Source organism: Leuciscus leuciscus (genome assembly GCF_965113295.1).
Source record: "Leuciscus leuciscus genome assembly, chromosome: 8".
NCBI lineage: Eukaryota > Metazoa > Chordata > Actinopteri > Cypriniformes > Leuciscidae > Leuciscus > Leuciscus leuciscus.
In genome coordinates this window covers 8601688-8618662 of record NC_138732.1, presented here as the reverse complement: position 1 = coordinate 8618662, position 16975 = coordinate 8601688, and the positions used below count along the sequence as shown (strand labels likewise).

Here is a 16975-nt window from a genome sequence, read left to right as displayed (position 1 = left end):
AAAGTCTATTCACCCAAAACTCTGATGCTCTGAACTATACATAATAAACATTGATCAGCAAACATACATAGAACATCTGTTTAAAATTTGAGTGCTCTATGTATGTTTGCTGATCAATGTTTAGATGTGAAATAAAGCCTAAATTAAATGTTCATCATATAAAGGATTGCGTGATCTCCGGAAGATTTTGATTAAATCACTCGATTAACTGAATTTCTTTTATGATCTCTTTATTACGGTTTTGAACCGTCAGAGTTTTGGGTGAATAGAGATTTCTGTCCCTCCATTGAAAGTCTAAGATTACCAGAAAACTGCTAGACAGCTGATACTTTTTTTGTTTTCCACAAAAATTTGTTCATTTGAATTTCTACTTAGTTTAGCTTAGATTCATGCTTAGGTTAGACTTCCACCTACCACTAGGAGGCAGTATTTCATAGATTTTCTTCCATACTAACCTGTGTCCTGTCCACTCCTAGCATGGAAGAATGTGAAGCGCTGTGCACCAGGATGGCCATAATGGTGAACGGCAGGTTCCGCTGTCTGGGTAGTGTCCAGCACCTGAAGAACAGGTAAGATCACCAATAATACAGAGTGCAAAGGTCAGGTTCCACAAGTAAAAATCAATTATATTTCTTCACTGGGGAATTGATTTTTAAAGATAACTTAAAAACCATAAAAGACAAACCTACTGTGAGCTACAAGGTAATCAATGCTTTGTTTAAAGCCATCAGTCCACATTATTCCAACTATGTTTTTTTAAATAATCGTGCTTAACAGTGGAATTCCTAGAGAAAAACTACATTACCCATGATTCTGCAAAGAAATCTCCACCAATCAGAGAACTGAAACAAGTTACTTAATATATTCAAATCGTTAAGTAATTACTTAAAGGTACAGTGTCTCATTTCTGCACACTAGCAGTGTCAAGCAGAACCGCAAAATGCATAATGACTGAAATAAAGAACATTAAGAATAAAACACATTCGTTTCTAGACATTTCTAGATTTGATACATATCACTTGCTCATCTTCCTCCAGATTTGGCGATGGGTACACCATCATTCTGAGGGTTGCGGGGCCAGATCCTGACCTGCAGCCGGTGATGAAGTTCATTGAGAGCGAGCTGCCGGGAAGCACACTGAAAGAGAAACACAGAAACATGCTACAATACCAGCTTCCCTCCTCCCTCACCTCCCTCTCTCACATCTTCAGCATTCTCGCCAAGAACAAAGAGTTTCTCAGGATAGAGGACTACTCTGTGTCCCAGACCACACTGGACCAGGTGAGACGGCATTTCCAACCGACAAATATCACAGGCACATTTCGTGTATGTAGTGATGGTTAACACATGGCATTCACAGCACATTTCACTGGAAGATGGAAAGAGAATATTTAGCAGTAAATAACGTAGGGGAGTTGGATTGTGAAAAGTGTGTTATGACATTACTGGTGAAATCAATGTGTGCTGCCTGATTTAATATTATTTTTTGACAGAAAAGTAAAGAATTACATTTTGATTAAAAAACAAACTTTACAGTGACATACACAGACACACATAAGCAAGAACATTTATTTATAAAGTCAATCATTTTTATTTCATGTTTAATTTTTTTGCCGTTAAAGAGGCAATATTATGCTCTTCTAGAAATTCTTGAATGTTGTTTTCGGGGCACTAGAATAGGTTTTCATGCAACAAAAAAAACAGGGTTTCTGCATGTTATATTTAGATAAATGTAAGACTTTTTAAAGACCTTTTAAGACCAAGTAAAAATAAATTGAAGAAATAGATTGAAGGGAACTCTAATGTGATCTCTAAATATAAATGTCGAGGGAGAAAAACATTGAGTTGTGGCAACACTTCCTTCTGATATCTAAAAAAATATATTCATTTTACAATTTATTTTTAATCGCTCTGCCCCCAACCACCAGAATACAGAAATAACTGTCCCTTCTGCAAAAAAGGTTATGTTGTTCGTCAACTCAACCAGGCCTTGCCCCCTTATTTTTTCGTATGCCTTGGGCATGAATTATTTAAATATTGTGACGTGTATGTTCAATCAATCAGTCAATAATTCATTTCTGGGAGTTTAGAAACAGTGCTTACTGATCAAGAGAATATCATTTTGAGTGACATTTCATGACTTTTTCATGCTCAAACATCAACATTACACACTAAAGAAAGTTGAAAATGTAAAAAAGCATAATAGGTCCTCTTTAAATATTATGGACTAGTATAGTATATTTTTCTCATGATGTGATTACTCAGTACTCTTCTCCTCAATATACAGGTATTTGTCAACTTTGCCAAGGACCAAAGTGACGACCACTCAGACAGCTCCATTCGTCGTAAAGAGACAGGGGTCGACATGGCCCTCCTGAGCCCTCTGTCTACTAAAGAGAACATGGAGAAGCCAATGGAAAGCTTTGTCTGAGCCGGAGTCTCTCTTTACACTACATGCTAACTGGAGCCAGTGGATTCCACATGTTTCACAATGTTTTTGTGGCCTTTGAGCTGCAGTCTGCTGTTCTGACCTCTGTCTGAAGATAAACGTCTTCACCGGTCAGCTGAGAGGCAGACACTGCAGACGAGACACTCAATGCAAGTCAATGCAAAAGAAATTGAAAAGACTTCCCTCGTGTTTCTAGCATGGTTGAATTCCAACCGTGTCAGTCACAGTGTTAAACTTGAAGCCATAATTTCTGGTATAGACTGCATGGACTGTATTTTGCGCAGTCGTTGACAGAGATTAATTTTCATTGTGTGAGATAATAGGGCAGATGGAAAAATGCCAATGATTAATAATTCAGGGTCAGTGTCTTTGTACTTTTTTCTTAAGACTAGAAGACTGGGAATCACATGCTGAAGAATCATAATTGTTTGCGTGGCCAAAGGCTGAACTGCAAAACTGCAAATTGTACTATGTTAAAATGATTTTGTTTTTAATATGTCTATTTATAAACAAGCGATTGTTTTAGATGTTTAAAAAAAGGGGCATTATTTTATAGGCTGTTCTATCCAAGAGTGCCTCACGTTCTCTTGTAATATAAGAATCTTTGTGCATGGACAAAACAAGGTGATTGATTTTGTAGGGTTTTTTAAAATAAAATAAAGTTTATACAAGTAAGCTTAAAGTTACACTATGTAACAAATACCTCAGAGTCGTATGAACAACTTAGAAGGAAATCAATTGAAACATACCGATCATGTGCCTTCTTTAGTAAAAGGGCATTTGGGTTGTCCTTCATTGGATCTCTGGCCATTAAATACAGAAATCCACAAACAATTTCCAGCTGAATTAAATATCCGTTCAGTACAGTAAGGGTGAACTATCCCTGCATTCAGTTTGGATTGTTAAATCAGTATTTTGGATCTCATTGGAACAGGTGATAGCGATTTTCGCCTTTCATCCAAGCACTTTACTTGCTATGTTAATTAAAACAAATTATATAATGCCAATGTGTTAAGATCTTTGCACTGGATTTTCCACAGACAATGTTTTTGCTATTTTTCATTTACTGTTTGGTTCAGATTTGGGTTCTCTCAAATTAATAGAACTAAAAAAACAAAGACCTAAAAGGACAAAAAGTCTTAGTACCAGTGATGTTCCTCATTTAATACCTGTTTACATTTCAAATTTATGGCTGTGGAATGTCTGTTACTTGCCTTGTACATTCACTGTATTTACACAATAAAACATGACAATCTACAACCCTAATATTAGTTTGATCTGTGACAATGTATGAATTATGAATGTCAATCTGTTTCAAATTTAACAAAAAGAAGCACTATAAATGTTATCACTATATCTAATCTATGCAAAATGCTACATAACATTGCTGAATTTAGAATGATTTTTATTGCCATGGAAGAATTTATTGTAGAATTTATTTATAGAAATGACATGTACACCGATGATTAATATCTGCAACAGTCTGAGGTTGGAAGTCTTTTAACGTGATGCAAAGCATTATTTTGACCCACTATCATTATTTGATCATCTGCAAAAACTTCAAATAACTTGCTACAATTAAATCTGTTTATCAGGCCACTTATTTCATTTGCTGCATAAATTAAATCTCATTCCACATTTCCCTGATTGTGGATTCAAACCTCGAGGCTATGTTATTTGATTGGTGAGAAGGTACAGGGGAACATGAGTTTGCTCTTCTGTGACACCAGGTACGCTGAACTCTCCCTTACTGGAGAAAAAAATACAAAAGTAAAAAAGAAATGGAACTTTAAAAATGCAAACAGTAAAACAAAAAAATGCTCTCATAATCACAGTACAATATTGTCTGCTGTAATAAGTTGTAAGATTTACCTGCCGCCACTACTCTGGCATCTCCATGAGCTTTATGGCGTATTGCTGCACGCTGGTCTGCACTCTCATACCACCATAAGACATGCACTGCGCATCGGAAAGAAATACAAATACAAAAAGCAGTTTGAAACCAGATTTACTAAACCACAATCCCATAAAAGCGCTGATGGGAGTGGAAAGTTCTGCAGGGGATTTACTGACATTAAAGAACACAGACGCTGTCAGATCATTTCTATAATGACCAACACGGTCTATCAAGATCAGCGCATATCTGCGTAGGGTCGCAAACAAGCACAGCCAATGGTAATCAGGTGTGTGTGATCTAATAACAACACAGCCGCAGTGTGGCTTAAGACTTGTTTTTTTGGGGGGCATTAAATAATACCGCAGGTAAATACCAGTAAAATGACTAGCACAGACCTTGGTAAATCAAGTTACATGATTCATTTAAATACTGTCCTCCCATAATTTTTGCATTTGAAAGAGAAGCTCAGCTGCAAAAATAAAACCCTGTCCACGTCTTTTCGTTGCAAATTTTTCAACAGTGTGTCTTCAGTAAATCCTGACAGTAGTTTTTTAACGCCAAAAGAGGGTTTTGGTGGCACAAGCGGTTAGTAAATCTTTACTAATTCTAAAACTTAGCATTGTCAATACACTTGGTCCTGTTTGGTATTATTCATAAATTACCATTTAAAGGTTTGGGGTCTGTAAGATTTTTTTAATGATGTAAAAAGAAGTCTCTTCTGCCCACCAAGGCTGTATCTAAAATACAATTAAATTAGTAATATTGTTACAATGTAATTCTATATATATATATATATATATATATATATATATATATATATATATATATATATATATATATATATATAGAGAGAGAGAGAGAGAGAGAGAGAGAGAGAGAGAGAGAGAGAGAGAGAGAGAGAGAGAGAGAGAGAGAGAGAGAGAGAGAGAGACGATCCTTCAGAAATCATTCTAATATGCTGATTTTTTTTTAATTCTTTGATGAATAGAAAGTTCAAAAGAAGAGCATTTATTTGAGATCTAAACAACATTATAAATGTCTTTACTGTATCATTGCTGAATAGAAAGCAAGTTTTTCAGAAAAACAGGTACAGACCCCAAACTATTGAATGCTAGTGTATATTTAAATTACATGCTGTAACTCAAAAAATATATCATAATGATATGACTTGGTAATTGTTTTAAAACATAATTGCTTTCTTGCCTAACTCACCTTGATTGAGCGGTCCAAATTCAGAGTGAAAAACCCCAACTGAGTGGGCGTATCCTGATCCCGAGTGGGTGCCCACTGCTGCCTGAAACGCTTTACCCCACACCGCCGGACCGCCCGGCTTCATCTGGAAGGTGGCTAACTCGAAAACTCCTTCAGAAAACAACACATTTTAACAAAAGCTGTTCAGATAAGTACGCCTGGAGTATTTGAAACTTCTTTTGTGAACAATTTATGCATATTTGTAATGACAGAAGGGGGAATATTCAGGAAACCATTATGATTGCAGTTCCAATCAAATCAATAAATTGTTAAGAATTATTTATGTATTAAGTGAGCAGGAATTGGTGACCCTTAAAAAAAAAATCGATGCATGACATGTTAATGCACATAGTTCACACCTCCGTCTTTGGGTGGCTTCTGAATTTTGCTCCAGGGTACGAGGTACGTCACCTCATTATCCTGAGAGCTCAGCATGGGCATCGCTTTAGAGATGTACTGCTCAATCCAGCTGGGGTCCTGAGCCAGGGCTGCCCGCACAGATGCACGCTGGGCATAGCTGTCTAAACAACATTATAGGAAAGACAGAAAAGAAGGGTTTGTTGTGGAGTTGTATGTGGAGCAGCACTATGCCTGTAGATATTTTAAATAAAATATACACATAACATCTTTGGGTCAAAACAGTAAACAAGCAATTTTACTAAGAATGTCTAAAAATCATATAAGGAGAAAAACTGGATGTCCCAGCTACTATGGGACACCTTGCAACCCTTAGAAGTAAAGAGTCAGTTTCCTTTGGTAAGTAATTTCAATGTTTTGTTGCATTTTACTTATTTATTAGTCTTATAAAGTTTTTAAAGTGCAGATTGGACATTTAAGAATTCAGTAGTCTTTCTCACCATACTTCCAAATGTGGAAAACCTGATTGAGACCCCCATATTCCACACTCCAGTATCCGACGAGCTCTGAGTGGGCTGTACGCAGGTGGATCTTCTCATTGGTCAATTTGAGGAAGGCAGCGTTGAGATGCGGCTGGATGTAATATGTGCGGAACTCATAGAAGTTTCCGTTCTGCTGCTGCGGTCCGGTGGAGATCGACGCCCTGGGCTGCTCGGCAAATGTAAAACAAACTGATAGTGACACCATATATATAACTTATGACTCATATTCTACGTCTACACTTGTCTGAATCTATATGATTTCATAAAACGGGCTCATTTGAGAAATGGCAGCTTCAGCCTTCTGCTTTTTCTATTTCAATTTACTGAGGTTCAAGTCATTTTTAGGCACATCCCCCCCCATCCAAACCCATCAGCACATTTTAAAAACCTTGAAACTGCCATGTCAATCATGTCAAAGATTAACTGTACAAATGTTTACAGCATGTTCTATAAGTTCAGACCAGACAATTCCCACTTAAGTACAAAGATCAAACCCCTATACCCCTAATGTCCATACGTTCCAAATACTGTATATAATATATTTTTTTAACAAGACAACTCTACACTTAAAGTGAAATTGACATTAATGGCATGTTAAAAACTAAAAAGGTAGATGCACTGTGTATAAATTAAGAAAGAAGGGTCAAAAAGTCTGAAATGGAAATGTGTTTTGTTTTGGTTTTGACATTTAAACATGGAATACTGTATGTCAATTCCTAAAATATTTAAGAAGATTTGGCACTTAATCAAATAGCAAAATTATGTGAACCCCTTTGCACAAAAGGTCAAATTTTATGCAGAGTTTATGCAGCTGAAGTGCTACTGTCATTAACTCTGCAAGCATGATATACAAAAAAACAGTCAGAAAAAACTATTCTTTTGAAATGAAACAGTCATATTTGATACATCAGGCTTTTACAACTTGTATATGGAGCTCATACTCGAGGAGGGACTTGTGGACCCCACATATGCATGAAGAACATGGGCCTCTTATAGTTTCTATTTGGATTATAAAACTTTTTTGCAGTGATTTCATGCTTTTGTAATTCCTAACACTGCCAAGTCCTGAACAATGTAACAGTGGAGTTACATGATCATTTGATTGACAATGGAGGCGTCCACTGACGCACCTTCAAAAACAAAAACTGGCGTTTGTCTTTTAACTCCATTCAAAAGTCACAAAGATTCAATATCATTACATTTTTAAACCTACATTGATGAATGTTTCTCACTGTGTCTTAAACAAAACTTGTGAATGATTATTAAACTCACCATAGGTTGGTTTTTCACAGACAGACAGTGTTCTGCTGCGTAACGTGACGCGTTCCGGAAAATACCGCGTAATTGAATCATTTTTCTCGTCGTGAATCTGCAACTGTACCTGCAGCTTGACTGACGTGCCAGATCAGACGTGCAACCCTGCACGAAGTTCACTCAGAGACAGTAGTACGGAAGCCGAAATGTATTGTTCAAGTTCGCTGCATGGAAGTATGCGTTCATCCTTTTTATTAATTATTAACATTTAAAACTTTACATTTATAATAATAATAAACAAATATAGATATAAAGGTTAGATATAGGTTTTCAACCTTTGTAAACATCTGAATAGCTTAGATATGAAGCTCTCCTATATATGCCATGCTTTCTTGTATAATTGTAGCCTACTATTACTAGGCTACTTTAAATTTAGTTGTTAAAAAATCAAGTAGAATATAATACATTTATACTTTTATTGTGTCTCTTTAATTACTTTAATGCAATTTTGGCTAGGTTTGCCAGAATTTTTTCCCAAAGCCATAGTTTTCACTTCACACATGAAAAGTGTCAAAATAAGGAAAGTTCCACTTTGCACTGAGATTTTTAAGAGAAAATTCTCTATATGGGTCAATGACATGATGTGTTCATTTTTTTGTGTCCAAGTAATTTGATAAATTCGTGACATATCACTTTATTATATAAAACCAATTTAGTTTGAATTCATTTAGACCATGTCAATAATACGTATTATTTTATGTTTTGTTATCTTAAACCCCCAAAATGTCAGGTGGTGCAACATGACAAATGAACAAACTAAGAAAACTATTTAAAATTCACATATTTTTTTAAGCTTTATTTACCAATGACCCGTATAAATTTTTTTTCAAGTTCAAAAGTCTCTTCAGGCCCATATTCCCTACTGCATTATGTAGTTAATTGTTACATTACATAATTATCGTTTACTGCATTCCATGATTAGTGGAATTCCATTTACTTGGGGCCAATAAACAGGGACACACCTCCCAGCCAGACCTGTTTTGAGGGATATTATACAGGCCAATGCTTTTTGGATTGTGCTCAGCAATTTTTGGACAGACTGGAATGTTTATCCCTTAATAAAGAGAGAGACAATAGAGAGGCTCTGTTCTCACTGGTGTTGACGCGGGATAGTGGGTAGGTGGGGCGGATGGCCGTTAAAATATCAGCACCTCTCCTCCTCCTCCTCACTTTCAAACTATATGTTGAGGGTCATCAACAATACAACTCTCAGAAGCGAGCTAGAAGTCATCAGTCACTGTTAAAAGCTCTCAGCCTGAATTTACAAATCCAGATTTTTGTTTTGAAATCCTTTGAGCATCATGACTGGAACAGCAGTGGTTCTGATGAGCCTGGTCCTCATCCTCTCTGTGGGTAAGTCTCATCATCTGTCATTTTAAAAGAGCTCTGTAATTGTTTTAATCATTGAAGTGTGCCATTTGCAATTAACAACAGGATTAATCCAACAGAACCATTTTTTCCAGGCGCAGAGGATAAATCAAGACTCTACCGCAGAGTAAGTCCATTTATGCATTAGAAGATGTGATGCATAACAGGCATTTACTGTAAATTGCATGTGTTTTTAATCCGACAGCCTGCATGTGGAGGACTGAGTGTCAACCAAGCATGTCCTCTCAACTACTCTCCTGTGTGCGGTAATGATGGCATCACATACGTCAATGAATGCACCCTGTGTGTGCAGAGAATGTGAGTCCATTCATTTGCTTCTGTTAGTTTAGAATAACAGCATTACTGTATGATTCTTGCCTGTAATTACTCATATTGTTAAGGGCTGTTAGTAAGCAAGTATTGATGTTGGATAACTGAAAGGGTGTTTGTTTTCTAGGCACACAAATGCAGACATTTTGATTGTGAAAGACGGACGCTGCTGAGGTGGAGGACCTTATGATATCATCACTTCGCTTTTCATATCTATGTTTGTTTAAGGGTGTTGTTTGCTATGCTCATCCAGACCAGTTTTGCACTTATCAGTATACCTATACAGTAGATGTGTGAAAACCTACTGCATGTTAAAAATGATGAATACTAGTACTGATGTGAATAATATGTGTCAGTTTATCACATTTAAGTGACTTTGAGTGAACAGTGCAGTGTGTTTGATTTTCTATTTTCTTAGCTTGTTTTACATCAATACTGTTCTGTCTTTCTTTCCCAGATAACAGGGAACATTCTCAGAACTTTAGCATTCTGGCAAGGTTCTCTCAAAGTTATGAACAAATGTTCTTCCAGTAACATTAATCGAATGCATGTTCAAAGTTATCTGGTCTTAAATGACATTGTCAAAACATTAGCACAAAAGTGTTATTATACATCATTCATGGAGCGTTTTTTTTTTCTGGAAAATTTTAGATGGATGTAAGTCTAATGCTTTTTAAACATTACACCTCAGAGAACATTCAAAAGTAATGTTCCCATAATACTTGCAACATTTTTAAATAGAGGAAACATTCCCTTGATGTTTTCTCTAACGTTCACTAACCAAGAAAAAAAAAGTTTTTAAAACATAAAAAAATCTGGACGTTTTGAAGATTCTGAGAACATTCAGAAATAACGTTTTCATAACTTAATGGGAACATTTGCAAAACATCTTAGAACATATTTTTGTTAGATGGCTTAATATATTTCAGCTCTTCCATTAAGTTTCTTCTTTTTTTTTTTTTGGAACTGCTCAGAGTGCAATGTTTCAAGAGTGATTTTTTTTTTTTGTTACAGCTTATTTTTCTAAATATGTAAAAGAAAAAGAAAAAAAGGAAAAAAAACTGGAAATGTGACATGATGACATGACAAACTGTGTTATACCGTTTATACCTTGATTTTACTTTTTTTTTTTTTTGCTAATAAAATAAACATATTTAGCCAAACAATTGTAAGGTTGACCAGCTTCATTTATGTCTTGCTTTTCTTTGCAACATACTTATTATACTGAAAAAGAAACAAAAAGTTTCTGCACACTGGACACACTGCACATTCTTGCACAAGATTTTTTAACTCTCATTCAAAACTACCAACAAAACATCTCGTTCCATTAAAAATAGCATGTACAGTAATGTTAATTTTATTTTGTATCAGATGCAAGGCTTTATGCTTTTAAATCTTAGCAGCCTGATGTTTCGTATGCTATATGGCGGAACACAAGTTTCAGAACTGTATTTTGAGGGACTGTTTAAGGTGACGTACCAATACAATGACCGCTCACTCACATGTGAGTTTTGATACAACATACTTCCGGTTAAGAAATAAATATTGTGTAAACAATACAACGTTACATATTTAATAATACAACGCGTTTTAAGATTTAAGATTAATACCAATAATCTCTCGCTGACATTTTTCTTGAGACATGAATATTAAAAATGCGCTTTCTGGATGTCAGCTAACTAGTTACGCCTCACAAATATTCAGAACTGTCAACATTATTTAAGTTAAACCAATTAAATAACTCGTAACTCTGATATCCTTATGCTGAGACTGTTGTCGGTGAACTTTGGAGGGCCTATAAAGCACAATACACTCTTAAGTCTTACATTTAGCACATCATCAGTCATGGCCAAAAGCAAATTTGAATACGTGAGAAACTTTGAGCTTGACGACAAATGTTTGAAAAACTGCTATATTGTTGTTCGGCTTGATGGACGCAACTTCCACAAGTAAGTGATTCTGTAATGCTTTTGCAATAGGTACAGTTACGACATGCTGTTGCAGTACAGGCACTAACACTGTCTAGTTTCGTGGCTTACAGTATTGCATGCATTTTAAGTTCTAAAGACAAAGCGTTGTGCTATAAAGGGATATTTTTCTGAACATTTTACTATTAGTTTAATACCATAATGTCATATAGTTAAATTGTTTATTTGAGTTATAGTGCTAATTAATATATGTATTCCTTTTGCTATGCAAAGAACATTTGTTTATATCTGAGTTTGTTCAGGCTCAAAACATGAAATGCGCAAAGAGTTTTATGGGTATGAAACTGAATGTCTGACGAATGTCAAACATTTAACTAACTTTATGGTGTTTCACGGAGGGTAGTAGAACATGCGTGATGACTGAAGGCATTTCCAACATGATCCCCTTGATTGCAGGTTTTCTGATCAGCATAACTTCATTAAACCCAATGATGACAGAGCTCTGGGTTTGATGAGTCGCAGTGCCCGTTCGGTCATGGAGGATCTGGAGGACATCACTATAGCCTATGGACAGAGTGACGAGTTCAGCTTTGTGTTCAAAAGATCAACCACCTGGTTCAAAAGAAGGGCAAGGTATAATTCTATGCTGACACAGTGCCGTAGATAAACTTGGAAACTGTGCAGTGCATTTCAAAACCATCTTGATGCCAAACACCACAATGGTTGTCAAGGATAATGCAGTCTAGGACAGGGATTTTCAATATTTTAGATGCCACGAACCTCCATATATGATCATTCTTATGCGAAGGACCCCATTCTAAAATTTAAAAGGCAGCTATACATATTTTTATGTATAAAGAAAATATTATAAATGTGTGAAATACACTGCCCGGTATATGTAAGGTGGGAGGAGTTGGATCTAGATCTGGATCTAACCCCTCCCCCTGGATTTCGTGTTCTGCAGTGAGGACCATCTCGAAATAATATCACAACATTTATTTCCATCAAGAGGAAGCAACACACTCCATCAATTAGGATTGGAATAACTTTTACCAAACATATAACCTGCTAGAAGCATAATAATAACTGCAATAATGATCCAATCATATACTCTTAAGTATTTGCCTATTTAAAATAATCAGTGTATTTAGTTTAAGCTTTTCAATCACTATAGTACTGTACAGTGTATTTTTTATTTATTTTAACATTTATTTTTTAATTTAACTTATTCATTTAATCTAATATTTTTTTATAGTTTGTATTCATTTATTTATATCAAATTTGTATTTTAATCTTATTTATTTTAAAAAGCTTACTTTTTTTAATATATATTTTTTAATATACATTTCCATTGACCCCCTAACACTTCCTTATGGCATTCCTTGACCCTGAAAATCACTCATTAAATGTTTTCTTTTCTCTCTACAGTAAACTGATGACCCATGTGACATCCCAGTTTTCATCTAGCTTTGTTTTCTATTGGAAGGAGTATTTCGGGGAGCAGCCGCTGCTGTACCCGCCCAGCTTTGATGGCAGGGTGGTGCTGTATCCTACCAACCGTAACCTTAAAGACTATCTAAGCTGGAGACAGGCAGACTGTAAGTTAATGTGTTTTGTTGCAGATTTGGGTTGACTGTAACATGTACAAAACAGTATAATAGGATGAACTAGATAGATCTGGACCATTATTTGCACTTTTGACTTCTGCAGTTTACTGTGATTGTCACCCCAAAACTACAACTAAAAATTTCATGACAACCTTGTGAGAATATGGTAATAATAACATGCTTGCTTGCTTTTGATGGGGCATTATAGGTATAGTTCACCCAAAAATGCAAATTCTGTCATCATTTACTCACCCTGAAGTTTCTTTGTTTTGTTGAAAACAAATGAAGATATTTTGAAGAATGTTGGTAACTAAACAACCCCTGGTCCCCATTGACTTCTATATTAGTCAATGGGGACCAGAAAATGTTTGGTTAAAAACACTCTTCAAAATATCTTGTTTTGTGTTCAACAGCTGAATGAAACTCATACAGGTTTAGAACAACAGTGAGTAATGATGACAGAATTTGCATTTTTGGATGAACTATTATTGTCATACTATTGTATAAGTTTTACTTTGATGCATAAAATATCAGTTTTAAAAAATGTAGCTAGACAAGGATTTGGAATTGTTTCACAATAAGATATTTTTTTTATTTTTTTTTGACGTGTTGTATCTTCTCAGGTCACATTAACAATTTGTACAACACTACGTTTTGGACGCTGGTGCAGAAAGGAGGATTGACCACAACACAGGCTGAAGAGAGACTCAATGTATTCTCAAATATTTATGTTCTGTTTTTTTTTCCACATTAGTTATCATAAAGATTTGAAGGATGCTTGTCACTAAAGTACAAGGAAGGTTTCCATCCAAAACAATATAAACATGGCAGTATTTAAATCTGACTAGGTCTAGTCACAATCTCTTTTAGGAATATTATCCAGTAAGCACTTTTTACCCAGATACATAATCTTGCAATATTTAATACTAATAAGTTTAATTAAACATGCCTAAATCTATTACAATTATTTTGTATATTTACGTTCTATAGCTGTAGTGTAATTTACTTAAAGAAACTAAAAAGATGCATAATTTTCCCCACACAGGGAACACAAGCAGCGGATAAGAACGAGATCTTGTTTTCTGAGTTCAGTATCAATTACAATAATGAATCGTCATTTCACAAAAAAGGCACAACTTTAATATGGGAAAAGGTAAGAGGCAGCTGGATTTTTTTATTTTTTATTCTCTCATCTTTTTAATGAAATATATAACTCTGTTTTCTTTCTCAAACTCTTTCCTTCAGGTGACTGAAACCGCAACTAAACAGATCAAGCGGCCAGATGAAGGAGAGTCCGAAGTTACTGTAACACGGACCAGAAAGAAGGTTACAAGTCATTCCTGTGATATCATTGGAGATCAGTTCTGGGAGGAACATGCAGACATTCTGGAAAGTGACCAGTGTTGATCACACTGTTAAAAAACTCTGACCAAAAAGTGTGATTTTTTTTTCTTTTGGTGTTTAATAAAAAAAAAAAAAAAAACTTTCAGTGTTTTATATGGTCTTTTTTGGAGGAAAAGAAGGTGACGGAAAGGTGATGTTGCCATGTTATTTTCCCCCTAAGATTCCTAGTTGAGATAAGGAGGGATCTTATTCTCTCCTGCAGGGATGAGCATCTGTTTTTACCCCACCCCCTCTGTGTGTTGATGACTTTAAAAGTCTGTTTTCTCCAGATTTAAGTGTCTTTATGAATTCCGCACGATAGAATCAACATGACGTGCGCATGAAATCAGTACTTTGAAGGGATGTTTCACCCAAAACATTTAAATTCACCCTCTGGTTGTTCCAAATCTGAATGAATTTCTTTCTTCTGCTGAACACAAAAGAAGATATTTTGAAGAATATGGGTATCCGAACAGCTGCTGGTCCCCATTGACTTCCATAGTATGGAAATAAAATACCATTGAAAAAAAGTCAGTGTGTTTGGTTTGGTTACCTACATTCTTCAAAATATCTTCTTTTGTGTTCAGTAGAAGAAAGAAATTCAGGTTTGGAACAACTTGAGGATGAGTAAATGATGACAGAATTTTCATTTTTGGGTGAACTATCCTGGGTTCAATACAAATTAAGCTCAATCCACAGCACTTGTGGCATAATGCCTCATGCCTCATTCATTCATAATGTTGATCACAATAAGCCAAAACTCTTGCAATGGAAGTGAGTGGGGCCAGTTTTTAAAAGCAGAAATGTGAAGCTTTATAAAAAAGAAAAGTACTTGCATTCAATTTTCTGTTAAAACTTGCATTAGAATTCTAAAAATGTAAAACTCTGAATCTAAAAATCATAGCTTTTACAGTCTTTTCAGGGTTATAGTGTTATGATGTTACATTGTCATGCTGACAAAAGTTGTAAAATTGAATATAAATTACATGGAAAAGGTTAGTATGTTCATTTTATTGACATTAAACTCATGTTGGTATACTTTTGAAACAGTATTTTAATGTTTTCAAACTGGCCCCATTAACATCCATTGTAAGTGCCTTACTGTAACCCAGATTGAAAATAAATAATAAAAGAAAATATTTTTTTTATGATAATCAATAATATGCCACAAATGCTGGCGAATAAGCTGTACTGAGATCAAGATGTTCCTTTAACAACTATGAATATCAACGTTTCGACACATCTGAACATCCCAGAGGATGGTGTGTGTGTGCTGGTCTTTCCTGTACTTTGATGTTGGATGTAATTAGGCTGATCGTGAAACCACATCTTCCCTCTGCACTACTCTCGGTGCTACTTGTTTTAGAGCCAAGGTGTATATTATTACACACAGTGACACAATGTTGTGTGTAGTGTGTAATACGGTATCCCTGATCTCGTTTTCGTGCTTAACCCTAAAACTGGCAATGTGATCTGGGTGTAACATAGTTTTGGGGGCGTAAGAATGATTTTTTTCATCAAATCCTTTTATCATTTATCACAGCCTGGTTTGTCTTGAGTATGCTGGTCACATGATTTGTTTAAACATTTTTGTGATTAATTAGTCAGCCTGACCTAAATCCAACATGACTGCCAGTGGTGCAGGACATTCAGATTTTGTATTCTATCTTTGTATTCTGAGTTTTTTTTTATTTTATTTTTTTATTTTTTTTACAAATGATAAAATGTACCGGTTAAACTGATACAGCCTGTCTGTCTTGAGTATGCTGGTCACATTTTTTATTTAATTTAATTTAATCAAAATGAATTCTAAATGTTTATTTGTTTTTATTTCTGAGAATCTCTTGTTTATTTGTACCCTTGGAAAATGTTAGTGACAATGATTGACTAAAAACTGCTCATGCATAGTTAAAAATGCAAGAAAAAATGGACCAATGAACAATTTTTTGCTGCAAATAAAAAACAACAACAATATTACAAACCTGTCATCCCCCTTTTTGAGAATAATATGTAATATTGCACTATCCAAATTTAAATGGTTGTAATTCAAGAATGCTTTAGGAGCTGTACCAAAAATAGCCACTGGGTGTTTTTTGTAAAAAAAAAAAAAAATTTTTTTTTGTCTCAATACAGTCTCAGACCTTTCAGACGAAATGTGTTTTGTTAAGATTAGACAAGTTTTTTATTATAAAGTAGTTAAAATAAATGTTGTAATAAGAAACCTGACACCACCCACTAGGTAAGGAACTCGCTAAAATAATTTAAAGTAGCTGTATGTAAGAAATGTATTTCAATTAATCATAAAATGGCCCTGATATGTCACTAGACATCAAGAAATCATGTTCATTTCAAATAATTATATCACTGACAACAGTAGTCCGGCCAGGATATTGTCATTTTAAAAGTGAAGTTGCAGCCCTCAACTGATGTTGATGTTGTCATGTTGTGTTTTGGCCTGAAGCTCCACCCTCCGGCTATCTACCAATCACGAAGTCAGTAGTGTTTCGGCATCCGGGTTGCCAGCTCTGCTCTAGTTACCACAGCTGCAG

The 16975-nt window shown here is 35.2% G+C and overlaps 4 protein-coding genes across 5 annotated transcripts in view; 3 read left to right on the top strand and 1 right to left on the bottom strand.

The window, feature by feature from the left end:
* abca1b (ATP-binding cassette, sub-family A (ABC1), member 1B) overlaps positions 1 to 3715 on the top strand; it is a 38422-nt gene extending 34707 nt beyond the window's left edge. The window contains exons 45-47 of the mRNA XM_082177537.1: positions 477 to 569; positions 1038 to 1281; positions 2288 to 3715. Coding sequence (XP_082033663.1) covers positions 477 to 569; positions 1038 to 1281; positions 2288 to 2431 — 481 coding nt within the window. The 3' untranslated portion in view covers positions 2432 to 3715. The remainder of the gene's footprint in view (positions 1 to 476; positions 570 to 1037; positions 1282 to 2287) is intronic.
* Positions 3716 to 3867: 152 nt separating this feature from the next.
* Positions 3868 to 7953, bottom strand: nipsnap3a (nipsnap homolog 3A (C. elegans)). Its single transcript, XM_082177608.1, has 6 exons — positions 7769 to 7953; positions 6455 to 6662; positions 5957 to 6118; positions 5559 to 5708; positions 4322 to 4408; positions 3868 to 4199 (listed from the first exon to the last, which is right to left on the bottom strand). The coding sequence occupies exons 1-6, from the start codon at positions 7847 to 7849 to the stop codon at positions 4123 to 4125; spliced, it is 765 nt and encodes a 254-aa protein (XP_082033734.1). The 5' UTR covers positions 7850 to 7953; the 3' UTR covers positions 3868 to 4122.
* Positions 7954 to 9000: 1047 nt separating this feature from the next.
* On the top strand, positions 9001 to 10648 carry LOC309504863 (putative pancreatic secretory proteinase inhibitor). 2 transcript variants are annotated; one of them, XM_082178142.1, is made up of 4 exons: positions 9001 to 9163; positions 9259 to 9305; positions 9384 to 9496; positions 9636 to 10648. In XM_082178142.1, the coding sequence occupies exons 1-4, from the start codon at positions 9112 to 9114 to the stop codon at positions 9679 to 9681; spliced, it is 258 nt and encodes an 85-aa protein (XP_082034268.1). In that variant the 5' UTR covers positions 9001 to 9111; the 3' UTR covers positions 9682 to 10648. The 2 variants fall into 2 exon arrangements, with proteins under 2 accessions (XP_082034268.1, XP_082034269.1); XM_082178143.1 differs by having other exon boundaries at positions 9274 to 9305; positions 9636 to 10647.
* Positions 10649 to 10989: 341 nt separating this feature from the next.
* thg1l (tRNA-histidine guanylyltransferase 1-like) lies at positions 10990 to 15728 on the top strand. Its single transcript, XM_082177343.1, has 6 exons — positions 10990 to 11457; positions 11893 to 12069; positions 12865 to 13034; positions 13667 to 13755; positions 14089 to 14196; positions 14289 to 15728. Exons 1-6 carry the CDS (start codon positions 11270 to 11272, stop codon positions 14448 to 14450), a joined length of 894 nt encoding a protein of 297 aa, XP_082033469.1. The 5' UTR covers positions 10990 to 11269; the 3' UTR covers positions 14451 to 15728.
* Positions 15729 to 16975: the final 1247 nt, after the last annotated feature.